Source organism: Mytilus californianus, unplaced genomic scaffold (genome assembly GCF_021869535.1).
Source record: "Mytilus californianus isolate M0D057914Y unplaced genomic scaffold, xbMytCali1.0.p SCAF_2, whole genome shotgun sequence".
NCBI lineage: Eukaryota > Metazoa > Mollusca > Bivalvia > Mytilida > Mytilidae > Mytilus > Mytilus californianus.
Genome location: NW_026262668.1, coordinates 133,532,946 through 133,550,929, shown reverse-complemented (window position 1 = coordinate 133,550,929; position 17,984 = coordinate 133,532,946). Strand labels below are relative to the sequence as shown.

At 32.6% G+C, this 17,984-nt stretch overlaps 1 protein-coding gene across 1 annotated transcript in view; it reads right to left on the bottom strand.

Moving 5' to 3' along the window:
- LOC127727822 (uncharacterized) overlaps nucleotides 1-16,783 on the bottom strand; it is an 89,497-nt gene extending 72,714 nt beyond the window's left edge. The window contains exons 1-11 of the mRNA XM_052234937.1: nucleotides 16,588-16,783; nucleotides 14,779-14,924; nucleotides 13,032-13,211; nucleotides 11,693-11,851; nucleotides 9,999-10,141; nucleotides 9,405-9,475; nucleotides 8,698-8,855; nucleotides 6,911-7,077; nucleotides 5,696-5,882; nucleotides 3,464-3,628; nucleotides 2,574-2,747 (exon numbers count right to left, since the gene is read on the bottom strand). Coding sequence (XP_052090897.1) covers nucleotides 2,574-2,747; nucleotides 3,464-3,628; nucleotides 5,696-5,882; nucleotides 6,911-7,077; nucleotides 8,698-8,855; nucleotides 9,405-9,475; nucleotides 9,999-10,141; nucleotides 11,693-11,851; nucleotides 13,032-13,211; nucleotides 14,779-14,924; nucleotides 16,588-16,615 — 1,578 coding nt within the window. The 5' untranslated portion in view covers nucleotides 16,616-16,783. The remainder of the gene's footprint in view (nucleotides 1-2,573; nucleotides 2,748-3,463; nucleotides 3,629-5,695; nucleotides 5,883-6,910; nucleotides 7,078-8,697; nucleotides 8,856-9,404; nucleotides 9,476-9,998; nucleotides 10,142-11,692; nucleotides 11,852-13,031; nucleotides 13,212-14,778; nucleotides 14,925-16,587) is intronic.
- Nucleotides 16,784-17,984: the final 1,201 nt, after the last annotated feature.

Here is a 17,984-nt window from a genome sequence, read left to right as displayed (position 1 = left end):
TACTGACCATTGATTTTATGTTGATAGTCCTAAATACAAAGCTTTACTACAAGTAACACATAAACTTAACATGATCCAAGAAAATGAGGTCAAGGTCAGATAAACCAAACGAGAAATACATGTACACCTTACAATCATTCAATAAACCAAACATAGTTGACCTATTGCTTATTATTTCTAAGAAACAGTCTTAAACAAGAAAACTTAACATTAACCAATGAACCATAAAAATGAGGTCAAGGTCAGATGAACCATGCCAGACAGACATGTACACCTTACAATCAATTTAGGCATTAAATATAGTTGACCTATTGCTTATAGTATCTAAGAAACAAACTTAACCATGAAAACTTAACATTGACCAATGAACCATGAAAATGAGGTCAAGGTCAGATGATATCTGCCAGACAGACATATACACCTTACAATCCTTCCATACATCAAATATAGTTGATCTATTGCTTATAGTTGAAGAAAAACAGACCAAAACACAAAACCTTAACACTGAGAAATGAACTGTGAAAATGAGGTCATGGTCAAATAAAACCTGTGAGACTGACATTTACATCATAAAATATTTCCATACACCATTTATAGTTGACCTATTGCATATAGTATTAGAAAAAATAACCAAAACTCAAAAACTTAACTTTGACCACGTGCACTGAACCATGAAAATGAGGTCAAGGTCAGATGACACCTACCAGTTGGACATGTACACCTTACAATCATTCCGTATACCAAATATAGTAGACCTACTGCTTATAGTATCTGATATATGGACTTGACCACGAAAACTTAACCTTGTTCACTGATCCATGAAATGAGGTCGAGGTCAAATGAAAATTGTCTGACGGGCATGTGGACCTTGCAAGGTAAGCACATACTAAATATAGTTATCCTATTACTCATAATAAGAAAGAAATTAACATTACAAAAAATGTTGACTTTTTTTGAAGTAGTCACTGAACCATGAAAATGAGGTCTAGAACAATGGACATATGATAGACGGAAACTTCGTAACATAAGGCATCTATATACAAAGTATGAAGCATCCAGGTCTTCTAGCTTCTAAAAAATTAAAGCTTTTAAGAAGTTAGCTAACGCCGCTGTAGCTGCCTCCGTATCACTATCCCTATGTCGAGCTTTCATCGACAAAAGTGGCAGACAAAAAATGAAGACATAAATCTTCCATTGAATGCCTTTAACAGCTGCAGATGTATTCAATTGAATCAATTCTCAAGGAAAAAACTCAACACATCTCTTTTAGACTCAAATTTAACATTTAGTCACCTAATGGAAGCCATTTTAACTGGCCATTCAACATTGGACAAGTTGATCCCCAAACTCATTAAGTATTTTCTCATATTCAAAATGACCATACATTCAAGTTTTGGTTTCTATCCAAAATAATTTATTAAGTGGTCTACTAGAAACTTCTTTCCTGCATTATTTGAGGACTTTTTTTAAGGATCTGTCACCATGATCTTGCATGTATTGACCTCATAATTAATGGGAATTGTCCCATCATTAAATGTAGGCATACATAAAGTTTGGTTCCATTATTTCAACAAAGGCTCTCAAGTTTCTAATAAACTGTTGACACAGAGATATGTCTCGCCTGTAGGCAGAAAATTCAGAAAAAGACAATCTGATGAACAGGAACATTGCTAATTAATTGTTGTTGGACCATGACCTAGGGGGCAGGGCCTTGATATGTTCAACAAACTGAAATGTAGTGAAAGTAATGCACTCTTGTAGAAAATATCATTTTCTATCATAAGTAGTTCCTATCAAACTAACTTAAGCAGAAAACTTAACATTGGGCAGGGCCTCAAAATAGTCATTAAATTGATATGTACTGATAGTAATGCAACTTTATACAAAATATCGTAGATCTATCACAAGTAGTTCCTATTAAACTAACTTAAGGTGAAAACTTAACAATTGTTAACGCTGATGTCGCTGGAAAAACAACGCATTTGTCTCCCTTCCACAACTTTTGTCACAGGGGAGACAAAAACTATAGCATTAAAAAATAGAAAGGGCAAAACTTAAATTATTATTTTGTTAACTGATTTCCTTCAATTCTGTTGTATTGGAAGAGTTGGCCCAAATATGTCTCCTAAAAACCATTGAAACCAATGGAAAACCTAAATGTAATCTAAAAATAAATCTCAGCAAGTTTGATTGGTTAATAAGCTGATATAAACAAAATTGATGACAACACAGGATAATATTGATGATGCAAGATAAAGAATAGTAATTTAAATGTGTCAATGAAGGTGACACTGTTAGAAAATATCTATTCTTACATACACAAGCAGATAAAAATTAAATAAATCAAATGTCTGTAAAATACCGAATAAGAAATACTACTAAGAAAATTTTGTCACACGGACCAAAAAAAATAAAACGTTCTAAAAAAAAACATTTTTGAAATGTAGATTTTTTGTAAAAACTCAATACTCTAATTTTCTACCATTCAAATTTACTTTTTTCTGCACATTTTATTTTTAGTTCCACATCTAAAATGATCAATTGTCTGTACTGAATATGAATATTTGACATACTTTCCACACTAGTTTGTAATCATTACAAGATTCATAGTAGGGTTCAAAAACAAACATCCTATCTTCCAGAAATCTAGTGGGATCAATAAATCCTCCACCTTTCTTCATTGTTAGGTGAATGTGATTTGTACAGGGTGAGTTGGTTGCTGTTCCTATATCTACACCTGATGAGATCTGTAATAGAAAATTCACAAGTATTGAATAATCAAATTGGAGTGTTATTACAACTTTGTAGCAAGAAATAACTTATTTTACATCTTGTATTTGAACTGTGTAGACCAATACAACTTTACAAAAGTCAGAACAGACTGATTAGACCAGGACTTAAGACCAGTCAGAACAGACTGATTAGACCAGGACTTAAGACAAGTCAGAACAGACTAATTAGACCAGGACTTAAGACAAGTCAGAACAGACTGATTAGACCAGGACTTAAGACAAGTCAGAACAGACTGATTAGACCAGGACTTAAGAAAAGTCAGAACAGACCGATTAGACCAGGACTTAAGACAAGTCAGAACAGACTGATTAGACCAGGACTTAAGACAAGTCAGAACAGACTGATTAGACCAGGACTTAAGACAAGTCAGAACAGACCGATTAGACCTTAAGACTACAACTTCTACACAAATATCAAATAGAGACTTAGGAAGTACAAATTTGACTAAAGAAGTCTTACAGTTACTCAAACCTTTTTCAAAGTCAGAAAATTTTAAACAAATTACAGTCTTATAAACTAAGACATAAGCCAGTACACTTCTGAACAGATTTAATGTAAAAACAACATTAACAATCCAGTAAACAGCAACTTTGTGCATAAATTGTAAGTACCAGCATTTCTGTTTGGAACAGTTTTGTAATATCTATAAATAGAATGATTTTATACAAACCGAGTTTTCTATGTAGTTATCATCATTTGGATGAAGAATTGTTGACTTTGGAGAGATATTTGTTATATAAACTTCCATATCCTTCAGTGATCCACCAGTTGTCTTTATGAGGATTTCATTAGGTCTATCAGTAAGCATCATATAGCCAGCAAAAGGTGCTACAATCTGAAAGAGTCAGATGTTATATCTTACTTTTATATGCCTCTGCAAACTGATGGGGATCATTTTTAACCTTTGTTATTGAACATTAAGTTAATAATACTTAAATAATCACTTTTATTTTTAAATATTTATAACACACTTACAATAAGAACATTTACTTCAATTAATAATACATTGCTGTAGGCTTGTTATTACCACTAAGGTTCTTGAGAAAAAATTTTAACAATGGTTAAGTGCATGCTAATTTCATTATGTCTAACACCCTGTCCCCATCATCTATCTCGAAGTCTACACCCTCAAACCAATACTCCTTACCCTGTTTCCAGCTGCTATTTCCAAGTCTACACCCTCAAACCAATACTCCTTACCCTGTTTCCAGCTGCTATTTCCAAGTCTACACCCTCATATCAATACTCCTTATCCTGTTTCCAGCTGCTATTTCCAATTCTACACCCTCAGACCAATACTAACCTCAAACCAATACTCCTTACCCTGTTTCCAGCTGTTATTCCCAAGTCTACACCCTCAAACCAATACTCCTTACCCTGTTTCCAGCTGTTATTTCCAAGTCTACACCCTCAAACCAATACTCCTTACCCTGTTTCCAGCTGCTATTTCCAAGCCTACACCCTCAGATCAATATTCCTTACCCTGTTTCCAGCTGTTAGTTCCAATTCTACACCCTCAGACCAATACTAACCTCAAACCAATACTCCTTACCCTGTTTCCAGCTCCTATTCCTAAGTCTACACCCTAAAAACCAATACTCCTTACCCTGTCCCCATCATCTATCTCCAAGTCTACACCCTCAAACCAATACTCCTTACCCTGTTTCCAGCTCCTATTCCTAAGTCTACACCCTAAAAACCAATACTCCTTACCCTGTCCCCATCATCTATCTCCAAGTCTACACCCTCAAACCAATACTCCTTACCCTGTTTCCAGCTCCTATTCCTAAGTCTACACCCTAAAAACCAATACTCCTTACCCTGTCCCCATCATCTATCTCCAAGTCTACACCCTCAAACCAATACTCCTTACCCTGTTTCCAGCTGCTATTTCCGAGTCTACACCCTCAGATCAATACTCCTTACCCTGTCCCCATCATCTATTTCCAAGTCTACACCCTAAAAACCAATACTCCTTACCCTGTTTCCAGCTGCTATTTCCAAGTCTACACCCTCAGATCAATACTCCTTACCCTGTCCCCATCATCTATCTCGAAGTCTACACCCTCAAACCAATACTCCTTACCCTGTCCCCATCATCTATCTCGAAGTCTACACCCTCAAACCAATACTCCTTACCCTGTCCCCATCATCTATTTCCAAGTCTACACCCTCAAACCAATACTCCTTACCCTGTCCCCATCATCTATTTATAAGTCTACACCCTAAAAACTATTACTCCTTACCCTGTTTCCAGCTGCTATTTCCAAGTCTACACCCTCAAACCAATACTCCTTACCCTGTTTCCAGCTGCTATTTCCAAGTCTACACCCTCAGATCAATATTCCTTACCCTGTTTCCAGCTGCTAGTTCCAATTCTACACCCTCAGACCAATACTAACCCCAAACCAATACTCCTTACCCTGTTTCCAGCTCCTATTCCTAAGTCTACACCCTAAAAACCAATACTCCTTACCCTGTCCCCATCATCTATCTCCAAGTCTACACCCTCAAACCAATACTCCTTACCCTGTTTCCAGCTGCTATTTCCGAGTCTACACCCTCAGATCAATACTCCTTACCCTGTCCCCATCATCTATTTCCAAGTCTACACCCTCAGATCAATACTCCTTACTCTGTCCCCATCATCTATCTCGAAGTCTGCACCCTCAAACCAATACTCCTTACCCTGTCCCCATCATCTATCTCGAAGTCTACACCCTCAAACCAATACTCCTTACCCTGTCCCCATCATCTATTTCCAAGTCTACACCCTAAAAACCAATACTCCTTACCCTGTCCCCATCATCTATTTCCAAGTCTACACCCTAAAAACCAATACTCCTTACCCTGTCCCCATCATCTATCTCCAAGTCTACACTCTCAAACCAATACTCCTTACCCTGTTTCCAGCTGCTATTTCCAAGTCTACACCCTCAGACCAATACTCCTGAGCACCACTTAACAATCTTGCTGGATAAAATCCTGTCCCTCTACAACCATCCTTATCTAGCCTTGTCTTCCTAGGAAACTCTGGAGGAACTTTACTTCCAAAAATACTGTCTAGTAATGATTTTCCTCTCTCATACCTGAAACATGTACACTAACCAGATATTGTTTGGGAATTACTAACTGCATGCTTTGACTGCTGCCTGATTTCTTACTTTAAAGTTCCTGGTAATTCTTATTAGAAATATTGATGTGGATAATAAATTACATCCTCACCCCTATCCAAGGACGAAAATTCTGTTGTGTACCAGTACTCATAAACTATCCTTTACCAAAAGAATTTATATTGGTGAATACAGATATCACAAGCTAAAATTATTCTTTTTTATTTTGTTTCCTTAGTCTCAATTCATTTATTTCTTTTCATTTATAACAAATACTAAGATTTGGCATTTAACTTACATATAAATATTCACACAAACAACTTAGAACATTTTTTTTGTTTTTGTTTAGGCAATCTTTTGTCTGATATTAACAGCATTTATCACCAATTTTAATTTATAAGCTATTCATGTGCTTGTATATTACCAGGATCACATGTATATTGTAATTAACAGAAGTTTAGACTATGTTAATAGATAAACCCATATAATATCATCTTTCTCTTTTCAATTTTCAAAAGATGGATTGTCACCCTATATCCTTAAAAAAACATGACTTTCATCTTATTTCTTATAAAACAAAATTATGAAAACATGCAAAACATTAATGAAATACATTGTACAAAATGTGAATTAGTACTTTGCATTCTTTATGATGGAGTGCACTCTTCTAGTAAACTTGTCTTATCAATGGAGGCCTATTTGGCTGTTTGTATGGATAAATATACAGTCACCTCTGAACTGATTATGGAAGTAAAATACGGGAGATGCAAGGCTCTGTGGAGATAATACACTCTTGCTCAGGGATATCTGTTTAGTTATTCAGAATGTATAAATACACAGCCATGTCTGTTAGTTTGCAGAGACATTGTGTAATCAAAGTTTAAAGTAAATTTAACAGACAGCATTCAATATAATAATTATCAACTATAAAAAAACTGTAATAGCTTCTATAAAGACTTTTGAGGGAAATTTGCCCTGTAAAGGGTTTCAATAGTAATTCATACCCATCTTTAAGTATTGTGTGAGCTTCCTTTATAGACTTGATCACTCCAAATGTTGCCTCATATGCATGAATAAATGGATCTGCTAAGCCATCAAGATAGGAAAAAGGATTGAGTAGATCATCTATGAGGGAGGTCAATTCTTCAACTATTTCTTTTCTGACCTTACTCTGAAATAAACATAACATTAATATAATCCATACATATTTAGCCATAGATATACCCAGCATCATAATTTCTTACTTTAATCTTGACTGTAAAAATGTCTGAGGGGGAAATTTCATATTTTATCATGGAAAAGTTCAACTTGTGTCTTACCTGCTACCAGTATTAGATTTCATCATATGTCAACAAGAAGCTGTAACCAATGCTATGTTGAGCTTTACCTGCTAGCAGATTTTACTTTAATAAACAGTCATAACATAACCTCAAACTAATCTAAATTAACTATAGTATAAGGTGGGAAATGTTCACAACAGGATTATTTTCCCTTATTTCACGATTAACATAAAACTGTTAAAAATTTTCATTAGCGAAAATTTAATTGTTATTGAATGTCAGATTAAGGGGCAATAAAAATGTAAAAATTTATCCTCATTGTATTTAAACTGGTTTGCAAATTAAAGTTGCAAAATTGAACCCCCTGCAGTAAGTCAATATACTGGACTTAGGATGACAGGTTAATCAGGAGCAGTTTAATTTCCTTCTGTGATTACCCCCGTTTTTTTATTCATTCTTCTGGAAAGATCCTGTCTTTTCAGTGAGTTTCAACTATGACCTTTGGTAAACAAACAACAGGAAAAAAGGTGTAGATAAGCTATATTACATATAATCCCTTAATCCATAAGCAGTATAAGATAACAATTCACTACATATAAACAACAGTAACATGAAGCATAAAACGAATACCATAGTGTATTTCCCTTTACTAGCATGAAGCATAAAACACATACAATAGTGTATTTCCCTTTAGTAACATGAAGCATAAAACACATATCAAAGTGTATTTCCTTTTAGAAACATGAAGCATAAAACGCAAACCAGTGTATTTCCATTTTGTAACATGAAGCATAAAACACATACCATAGTCTATTTCCCTTTAGTAACATGAAGCATAAAACACATACCATAGTGAATTTCCCTTTGGTAACATGAAGCATAAAACACATACCATAGTGTAGTTCCCTTTGGTAACATGAAGCATAAAACCCATACCATAGTGTATTTCCCTTTGGTAACATGAAACATAAAACCCATACCATAGTGTATTTCCCTTTGGTAACACAAAGCATAAAACCCATACCATAGTGTATTTCCCTTAAGTAACATGAAACATAAAACCCATACCAGTGTATTTCCCTTTGGTAACATGAAGCATAAAACACATACCATAGTGTATTTCCCTTTAGTAACATGAAACATAAAACCCATACCATAGTGTATTTCCCTTTGGTAACATGAAACATAAAACACATATCATAGTGTATTTCCCTTTAGTAACATGAAACATAAAACACAGACATTATAATAATGTATTTCCTTTTAGTAACATGATGCATAAAACACATACCAAAGTGTATTTCCTTTTAGTAACATGAAGCATAAAACACATACCATAGTGTATTTCCATTTAGTAACATGAAACATAAAACCCATACCATAGTGTATTTCCCTTTAGTAACATGAAACATAAAACCCATACCATAATGTATTTCCCTTTAGTAACATGAAACATAAAACCCATACCATAATGTATTTCCCTTTAGTAACATGAAGCATAAAACACATACCATAGTGTATTTCCCTTTTGTAAACTCAGCAACAACATCCTCTTTCACATCATCAACCCACTGGTTTCCTGAATTTTTTAATTGGTCTTTAACTATTACCACCAAATTTTCTAATTTCAAATATTCCTTTTTGATATCCCACCAATAGGGTTTCTCATCTGCAAAGTTAACATTGTAATACATTCATATATTTTCTATAAGTTAGGCAGATTAGTTGTTGAAGACTTCTTTCAACGGATCACAATTGAGAAAATGTAGTAATTAACTACCCTGTCATGATCATTTGATAACCTTCCCCCAGCAATTTATGTAAATTATTATTGTTGTTTAAAGTCCCATAACTCTGAAAGACAAAAGAGAAACTCATCAATGTGTTTAAAGATCATTAGACCAACATTCCTATATATCATAAAGATTTACCCTCTGATAATCATTCAAGTTTAAATTCTCTTCACTCACTCAAGGCATATATGGGTAGGTCAAGATATGTGAAAATGAACTTAGTATTTATATTAATGTTCCCAAACTCTGGATTGACTAAAGTGAAAAACTGACGAATAGGCAAAGTTTTAAGTTTATTGTGAAGAGCATACTTTAGATAGTGTGTAACATGTTTTTGTTCTCAACATATTTGGTATAAACAGCAAATAGCTTCAGATTAATTCTAATTTTTAACAATGTTTGAATAAATTGTTAAATTTTTTTACCTTTCAAGAAAAAACAAGCCTCCTGTGTCTTGTTTTTTAATTGCAGAGCTTCTTTATATGAAATATATATTCTGTAAAATATAGAAGTTTTTGTTCAACAAAATGTTATTACTTTTATCTCACCTAAATTTTTTCACACAACATAAAACAAGAAATATTTTAACTAAATCATAGATTGTAGGTTATTGTCAATATATATTTATCAATAAATTTTTCTTTAAAAAGAGAAGCAAAACCAATGAAATTATTTCTCATATCCCACTGCACAACAGAGTGCTATCCAAAAATATTTTAATTTGAATTGCCTTTCAAGCATCATAAAACAATATTGCAACATTACCATTGGATATTCAAAAGGTCAATAGGATGTACATTTCCTCCATGGCAATGGCAATATTTGATTTCTTCAATATTGTGCAAAACAATAACACTTTTCACCTGAAAAATCGTATTACTGTCAAATTTTATTACATTCTGAAGCATATAATAAGTTTTAAAATGTTTGAAGTGAAAGTTTGACATCAAACCAGGACATATTACGTCATACTAGTATATGCAAAAGACTAGATCAATGGTGATGATAACAATACTTACTGGAACACACCTACACCAATCTTTATAAGTGCCGACTTTGGATTCTTCCCAATTATTCCAAACCCTTCAATTACATCTATTACCGACTTGTAAAGACGGTCAGCTAGCACAGGTAACTTTACCTCTATTATTTCTTCCAATGTCTTTAAGAAAAAAAAGTTATATCAAAGTTGGATTGAATAAATCCTTTCATAGCCAGTTGGCAAGACCTAAGGGTTATGTCTTGCCTTATGACTTTATAACTGTCAAATTTGTTTAGAGAATAGTGTTGTTATCTACAAACAGGAAATGTGCCAAATTAACTACCCTAAATAATGTTTCTTAAACTAGCAACCAGAAGAAATGAAACTGGATCAGAAATGACCAAGGCAAAGGTCAGGAAATTTTTATGTCCCATGTTTAGCAGTTGGGAGGTCCATGTTTAGCAGTTGGGAGGGTCATGTTTAGCAGTTGGGAGGTCAGAAGACGCTGTTTGAGAGACAATGTTGTCACAGTAGTTTAAATCTGTTCCTTTTCAAGTAAGATTTTGCAAAAGGTTGCATAGGTGTCCTTAAAAACTTGGTTAAATATTAAATGTATATGGACATACTATCATCTCCTCTAAACAACTGCACATTAGCATATAGTCAGCAACCACTGCATGTTGATAAAAACCCCAATACACTATTGTATACAAGTATTGAATGCTTCTGTTTGTAGTTTTAGTGGGTTGTGAAAGTGTTGACTAAAGCTCATTATGAATGAAGCGTGAAAGTGCAAAAGACTAAAATTAAGCACACTTTCAATGTTTTTTTGCATTTACATCCCTATTGAATTACAAAAAGAAGCATTCAGTTCTTATAATTAAATCATTATGCTACAACCCTGAAATTAAGAATTAAATCAAGTCACAGATGATGCATTTTAAATAGAAATAAAATATAATATTTACAATGCCTTTGCCATTAAAAATCACAGAATGAAAGTTCTATGTACTGTAAATTCAGAAATTATTGCGTGCATTTATTATTGTGATTTTTCAAAAATGGACAAGAATGCGAGTTTAATTATTGCGATTTTAAAAAAATCTACATACAGATCTATGGTTTAGTTATCAAAATGCGAGTTCTTATTATTGCGATACTCACCGAGTCGCATTATTCGCATTAATAAAAACCTCGCAATAATTTCTGAATTTACAGTAATGAAATTATATCAATATAATGACCATATTACTAATGAGCATAGAACATCACATTTATCAACCTTCACATCACTAAACAAGTTACAAATTCAATCTGCAATTCTATTTATCTCTATTTTTTCAAATTCTGCTTTGATCTTTTTTCTGTGATAATTTTTATATCACGCTACTTGAGTAATAAACAGATAATCACTGGTATTTCAAACTCTTATATGTTTCTTTGCTACATCTCATCTCAAGTCTGTCGCCCTTCGATGAGATAGTAGCTGAGAGACACTCTTTTGTTTTAATTTGTTTGAAAAACCATAAGAAATCTATAATTATCTCTTGTTTTTCCACCTACTCTTCTAATGTTGATAATGACAAAAATAAATAGAACTTTGTTATTTCATTCTTCAATGGAACTCCTATAAAATCATTTCATTCTTCAATGAAACTCCTATAAAATCTATTTATAACAGAGAGGAAAGTAATGTTTAAGGGATTAACACATCAAGGTAGTTTTACTTACATTGTAAAAATTCATCACATCAGTTTTAATATCATTAAATAAAGTCTGTACTTTATTGATTAAATTTTTCACTGGTTTGATGAAGGGAGGTAGCTGGATTTCATCAAATTGTCCAATTGTCTTTATTGCATTACTTGCCCTAGATCTGAGGTCAGCAACCTGTTGAAAATACAACTTTTCAATTATCAATGTATAAGTTAGATGTTTGAAAACATCAAATATCCATGCTATAATACTGAACAATGCGTCTTTAAGAAATTCATGACCCCCTGTCAACAGCATACATGGATTTCAACAAGACCGATACTGTGTAAGGACCTGTGTCACATTGTGTTGTTTTGAAGAACAGCTTTAAATGCCATAAAAACTGGAAAACTACATGTGAAAGAATTGTCAATTGTCATAGTTGCAACCAATGTAAAAACTTAAATATGGTCTCATGGTAGTTAAGATAACAACAAGAGTGCATACGTTGAAATGTCTTGCCTGCTTTACGAACCACAATTGATTTTATGTTGACAGTCCTTAAGATAAAGTATCACATAATCTTAACATTATCAATGATCTATGAAAATGAGGTCAAGGTCAGATAAACCAAGCCAGACAGACATGCACATCTTACAATCATTCCACTCACCAAATATAGTTGACCTACAATTGCTTACAGTATTCAAGAAACAGACCAAACCGTAAAAACTTAATATTGACCAATTAACCATGAAAATGAAGTCAAGGTCAGATGAACCCTGCCACACAGATATGTACACCTTACAATCATTCCATAACCCAAATATAGTTGACCTATTGCTTATAATATCAGAAATAAATGAAGAATGTGTCTATGGGCCACAGATGCCATCGCTTGTAAATATGTGTCAGCAAATGTACTAATTACTGACATTTTCTTTTCTTTAAAAGTTAATGACATATATTTCTACATGTTGTTTGGTTGAGGCAAACTAAGGTAAGAGAAAGAAAACGTCAGATTTAGTAATTTTTCCATTTATAAAGGGCATAACTCAAGAACGGTAAAAGTGACACCACCCAATTTCAAACTTAATATCCTAGTAATATCATTTTATCATGTTATATTTTTACCAATAACATGTTAATGTAGTTGATCTGTTTTTTAGTAATAAGCTTTGTGTATAAGTTTCATAACATTTGGTTAAGGCAAACTAAAAATAATTGCTTAAATCCCTTTTTCAAACTTCTTTTAGGTTATGCATCTGTTATGAATCAGATGTTATTTTGAACAATAGAATTTCAAAACTATATTTCATTCCAAGATTTATTGGAATAAGTTGTAAAAATGGACTTTAATTATTTGTATTATTACCTTGGCAGGCAGACCTTTTAAAGCTTTCACCAAATTCTGGACGATAGTTTTGATTGAAAGTCTTCCACTGATTACATCCATAAATAAATTAATTCCTTTCTTTATACCACCAACAATGTTCTTCACAACTTTATCAAATCTCAATGCCATGTTAAGAATTTTTTTGATATCTGCCCCTTCCTAAAACATAACAAAAGATTAGTGATCATACATTGTATAATCATCAGTGTAAGCCATATGTGTTTGTTACCTCTAACACTTGTACTGTAATAATATTTATTAATCAAAATATATTAACACTCTCAAGAAATGTTTTTTTACCAGTAACATGATAATGTAGTTACACCAAAAGATATTTATCAACACTCAAGTTATGTTTTTGTTCCCTCTTAAATGTTAAAGACTTCAAGATATTTATTTGTTTCCACTAACAATTAATATGTTCATACTGTCAATATAAGTATTTGTTACCTCAGATATGTTTTAAAATATGTCAAGATATATATATATATTTGTTACCTGTAACATGTTAATACTGTTAAGATATGTGTTTGTTGCCTGTAACATGTTTACACTGTCAAAATATATATTTGTTACGTCTATTCTTTTAAAACTGTCAAGATATTTACTTGTTGCCTGTAACATGTTAAAACTGACAAAACATTAATTTGTTCCTGTAACATGTTAACACTGTCAAGATATGTATGTGTTGCCTCTAAATTCTAATAACATGTTAACACTGTCAAGATATTTATTTGTTACCTCTAATAATATGTTAACACTGTCAATCTATATTTGTTACCTCTTATAACATGTTGAAACTGACAAAACATTAATTTGTTCCTGTAACATGTTAACACTGTCAAGATATGTATGTGTTGCCTCTAATAACATGTTAACACTGTCAAGATATTTATTTGTTACCTCTAATAATATGTTAACACTGTCAATATATATTTGTTGCCTCAAATAACATGTTAACACTGTCAAGATATTTATTTGTTACCTCTTGGATGTTAACACTGTCAATATATATGTGTTACCTCTTATAACATGTTGAAACTGACAAAACATTAATTTGTTCCTGTAACATGTTAACACTGTCAAGATATTTATTTGTTACCTCAAATAACATGTTAACACTGTCAAGATATTTATGTGTTGCCTCTAATAACATGTTAACACTGTCAAGATATGTATGTGTTGCCTCTAATAACATGTTAACACTGTCAAGATATGTATGTGTTGCCTCTAATAACATGTTAACACTGTCAAGATATATATTTGTTGCCTCAAATAACATGTTAACACTGTCAAGATATTTATTTGTTACCTCTAGGATGTTAACACTGTCAATATATATTTGTTACCTCTTATAACATGTTAAACTGTCAAGACATGTATCTGTTGCCTCTAACATGTTAAACTTTCAAAGCATGTATTTGTGGCCTCTAACATGTTAAAACTTTCAAGATATATATTTGTTGCCTCTAACACGTTAACACTGTCAAGATATTTATGTGTTGCCTCTAATAACATATTAACACTGTCAAGATATTTATAGTTGCTACCTGTAATAAGTAAACACTGCTATGATATGTATTTACCTGAAATATGTTAACACTGTAAGATGTTTGTCCTTAGTAACATGTTAACACTGCTATGATGTGTATTTACCTGAAATATGTTAACACTGTAAGATGTTTGTCCTTTGTAACATGTTAACACTGCTATGATATGTATTTACCTGAAATATGTTAACACTGTAAGATGTTTGTCCTTTGTAACATATTCTGGCCAGAAAAAACTCCAGGTTGATACCAACTAATCCAACATGAACCATGGCATATACCTCATCATGGACACTCACTTTAAAGTGACCTCTAAGTGGAGCTGGGAAAATAGAAAATAGAGTAAGCTTATAATCAATTTAGGCCCAAAACATATAAAATAGTTTTATGGGTGTTATAAAATTTCATGGTTTTTGTTATCTACAAAATGATTTATCTACTGTAATCAATACAGTTTCTATTTGTTAGTATTAACTTATATTTGTCCATAAGACAAAACAGAGTATAATAGTACTGCTTTAAGGGTGTTAAACTTCATCAACCACTCACAAGAATGTAAGTAACGAAGGTCATCTTTGCACCTAAGTCTACGTAGAGATGTATATAATAGATGAAATTCCTATCATGATATTATTGGCAGGTTTACTGATAAAATGTAATGGTTGGCAATTTTTTCTCAGATCAATTGCAATGGACAGGATTTTTCTATATGTCATCTCAAGAAAATTGACAGGTCATTAAAATACAGGGATATCATGAAACAACAATAGTAGATATAACAAAAATATGACAAAATGAAAGCAAGAACAAAACACATGTAATACATAAATATCATCACAAAAAACTGCACCAGGATGTCACATCACTTATAGAATATTTAAGTAATATATTACTAGACTAAATACTGTTCATCATTATTACGGTAATATTTTTTTTAACTTAAGCATCCAATTCAACAGGGGAAATCTGTCATTTAGCTACCTTAAAATATTACGAGCATACTTATAAAATATGGAGATGTGGTATGATTGCATATGAGATTACTATTCAAAATGAAGCAGATTTATGCAACTATTGGTCATCATACAGCCTTCAACAATGAGTAAAACCTATACCATATAGTCAGCTATAAAATACCAAAGCATATAAAACATGTAAAACAATTCAAACATAGACCTAGCATGGCTGGATAAAAAATACCACACTTTTTATCATAATTCTACAGGTACCAAACTTCATAATCAAATCTTTGTATCTATGAAAATTGCAAGAAAATTAAAAAAAATTATGGTAACAAGATCCCTGACTTAATAACTTACCAGTTATATATAGAATACATTCATTGAAATCTAAAATATCACTACAGACAGGAAGATATCAAACAAGATGGGGAAAAACACACTGTAAGAAAAGCCAGGGCCAAAGGAGCTACCATTCAAAATAAGGGAAATAAACAAAAGGGAACGAAAAAACTACTCTTTTATCAGAACATTTTCTTTTGATTTTCCATCTGACTAAACTTTTTATGCATTTGTTTCATAAGGGTACATTTAAAGTAAGTCTGACAGCATCACATGTCACACAGGTTGTGTAATTGGCATCAAATAAACTACTTGAGTAATACAAAAGGAACTTGGTCACCATTTAAAGTCATTCAATGGGTTTTAAGTACTATGTTTTCTATAGATTTTCATGTGATAAAATGTACAATTAATTCAGTGTTGTATTGCATTTTTGATAACGAACAAAAACCTATTTCTGCCTCACAAGGAATGGTCATATTAATTTTAGTTTCAGTTTCAAACTTGTCATATTTCATAAAAGGTAAAATTAAAAAAAAACATCAAGGGACAATAAAACAATATCAGTATATAAATGACAATATCTGGTAATCCTCGGACAATATACCAGCCTTCCTCTCAAAAATGGCCACAGGTAAAAAGTAACAAGATCTTCCTTATAATATTAATGATCAGTAGACTTACAAATTAACAAATCCAAATAATTCTCCATAATGACTCCAAAAGAAGCTCCAAGTGCTGCGTTTCCAATTCTCTTCTGCCAGTTAACAGCTGGGGCAGCTAACTTAAATTTCAGACCTTCCCAGAATCCCCTACGACTTCTGTGGTGGGCTTGTACATCGATATCTGAGGCATAGGGATCTGTAATAGCTGTACCATTATCTGCAGATCTACAAAAAAAAAAACAAAGATGTCTTTTCTTTCAGATCAATGTATATCTACAATGAGATAATGTATACTCATTCTTAAAAATAGTTAATAATGTAAATAATAGTATCTGAGAAATGGACTTATTGTTGATGAATAAACCATGAAAATGATGTCTTTAAGAGGTCTTTTATCATTAAAACAAGGTAAAGGACAATAGTTGTGCAAGACATATAAGCTTCAGACCTTAAACCATCTGTATACCAGATAAAGATTATCCAGTTCTTATAACTTCTGAAATATGGAGCTTTTACATAAGCTTGTACAACCTCTGTCAGCACAAACATTTTTTTGCTTTAAATTCAAGGACATTCAATCATAAAGACAAATAATATGCATACCTTTTGCAGTATGCAACTTCAGAATATGTTTATTTCATAAGGCATCATCCATCTGTCTAGTTAACATACAGACAAAAAAAAAGATTCTTACAAAAATCAAGTGCGACTTTAACAAAATTGATATAAAAGGAAAGTTCCTATGTCCCCCATGTTGCACATATTTTAACTATCCAAGGGCAATAACTAAAAAAAGTGTTTATACTATAAGTTTTATAAAAATCTGGCAAGAATTGTACCTGTGAGAGCGCTAACAAGACCGGACAGACAGACACACAGACGCACCGATACCCGGTATTTCTATGTCGCCCGCAAAAGTGTGCTCGGGGGAAAAAATTTAATTTTTCTACATAACTATTCTACAGCCTAAGTCATTGAAATTTTACATATGATTAATTATCTAAAATACATTCACCTACAAATGTGTAACTTACTGGTAGAGCTTTGTATGATTCTAATATCTTTTACTACCAGGAGGAACGAACCCATGCTTTGGATGTGCCTGGTACAACTGTAGAACTTTGTCTGATTCTAATACATTTTATTACAAGGAATAACCACCTTAGACTTTGGATGTGCCTGGTACAACAATAGAACTTTGTCTGATTCTAATACCGTTTATTAAGTAGAAATAACCCTGGACTTTGGATGTGCCTGGTACAACAATAGAACCTTGTCTGATTCTAATACCGTTTATTAAGTAGAAATAACCCTGGACTTTGGATGTGCCTGGTACAACAATAGAACTTTGTCTGATTCTAAAACCGTTTATTAAGTAGAAATAACCCTGGACTTTGGGTGTGCCTGGTAGGACAT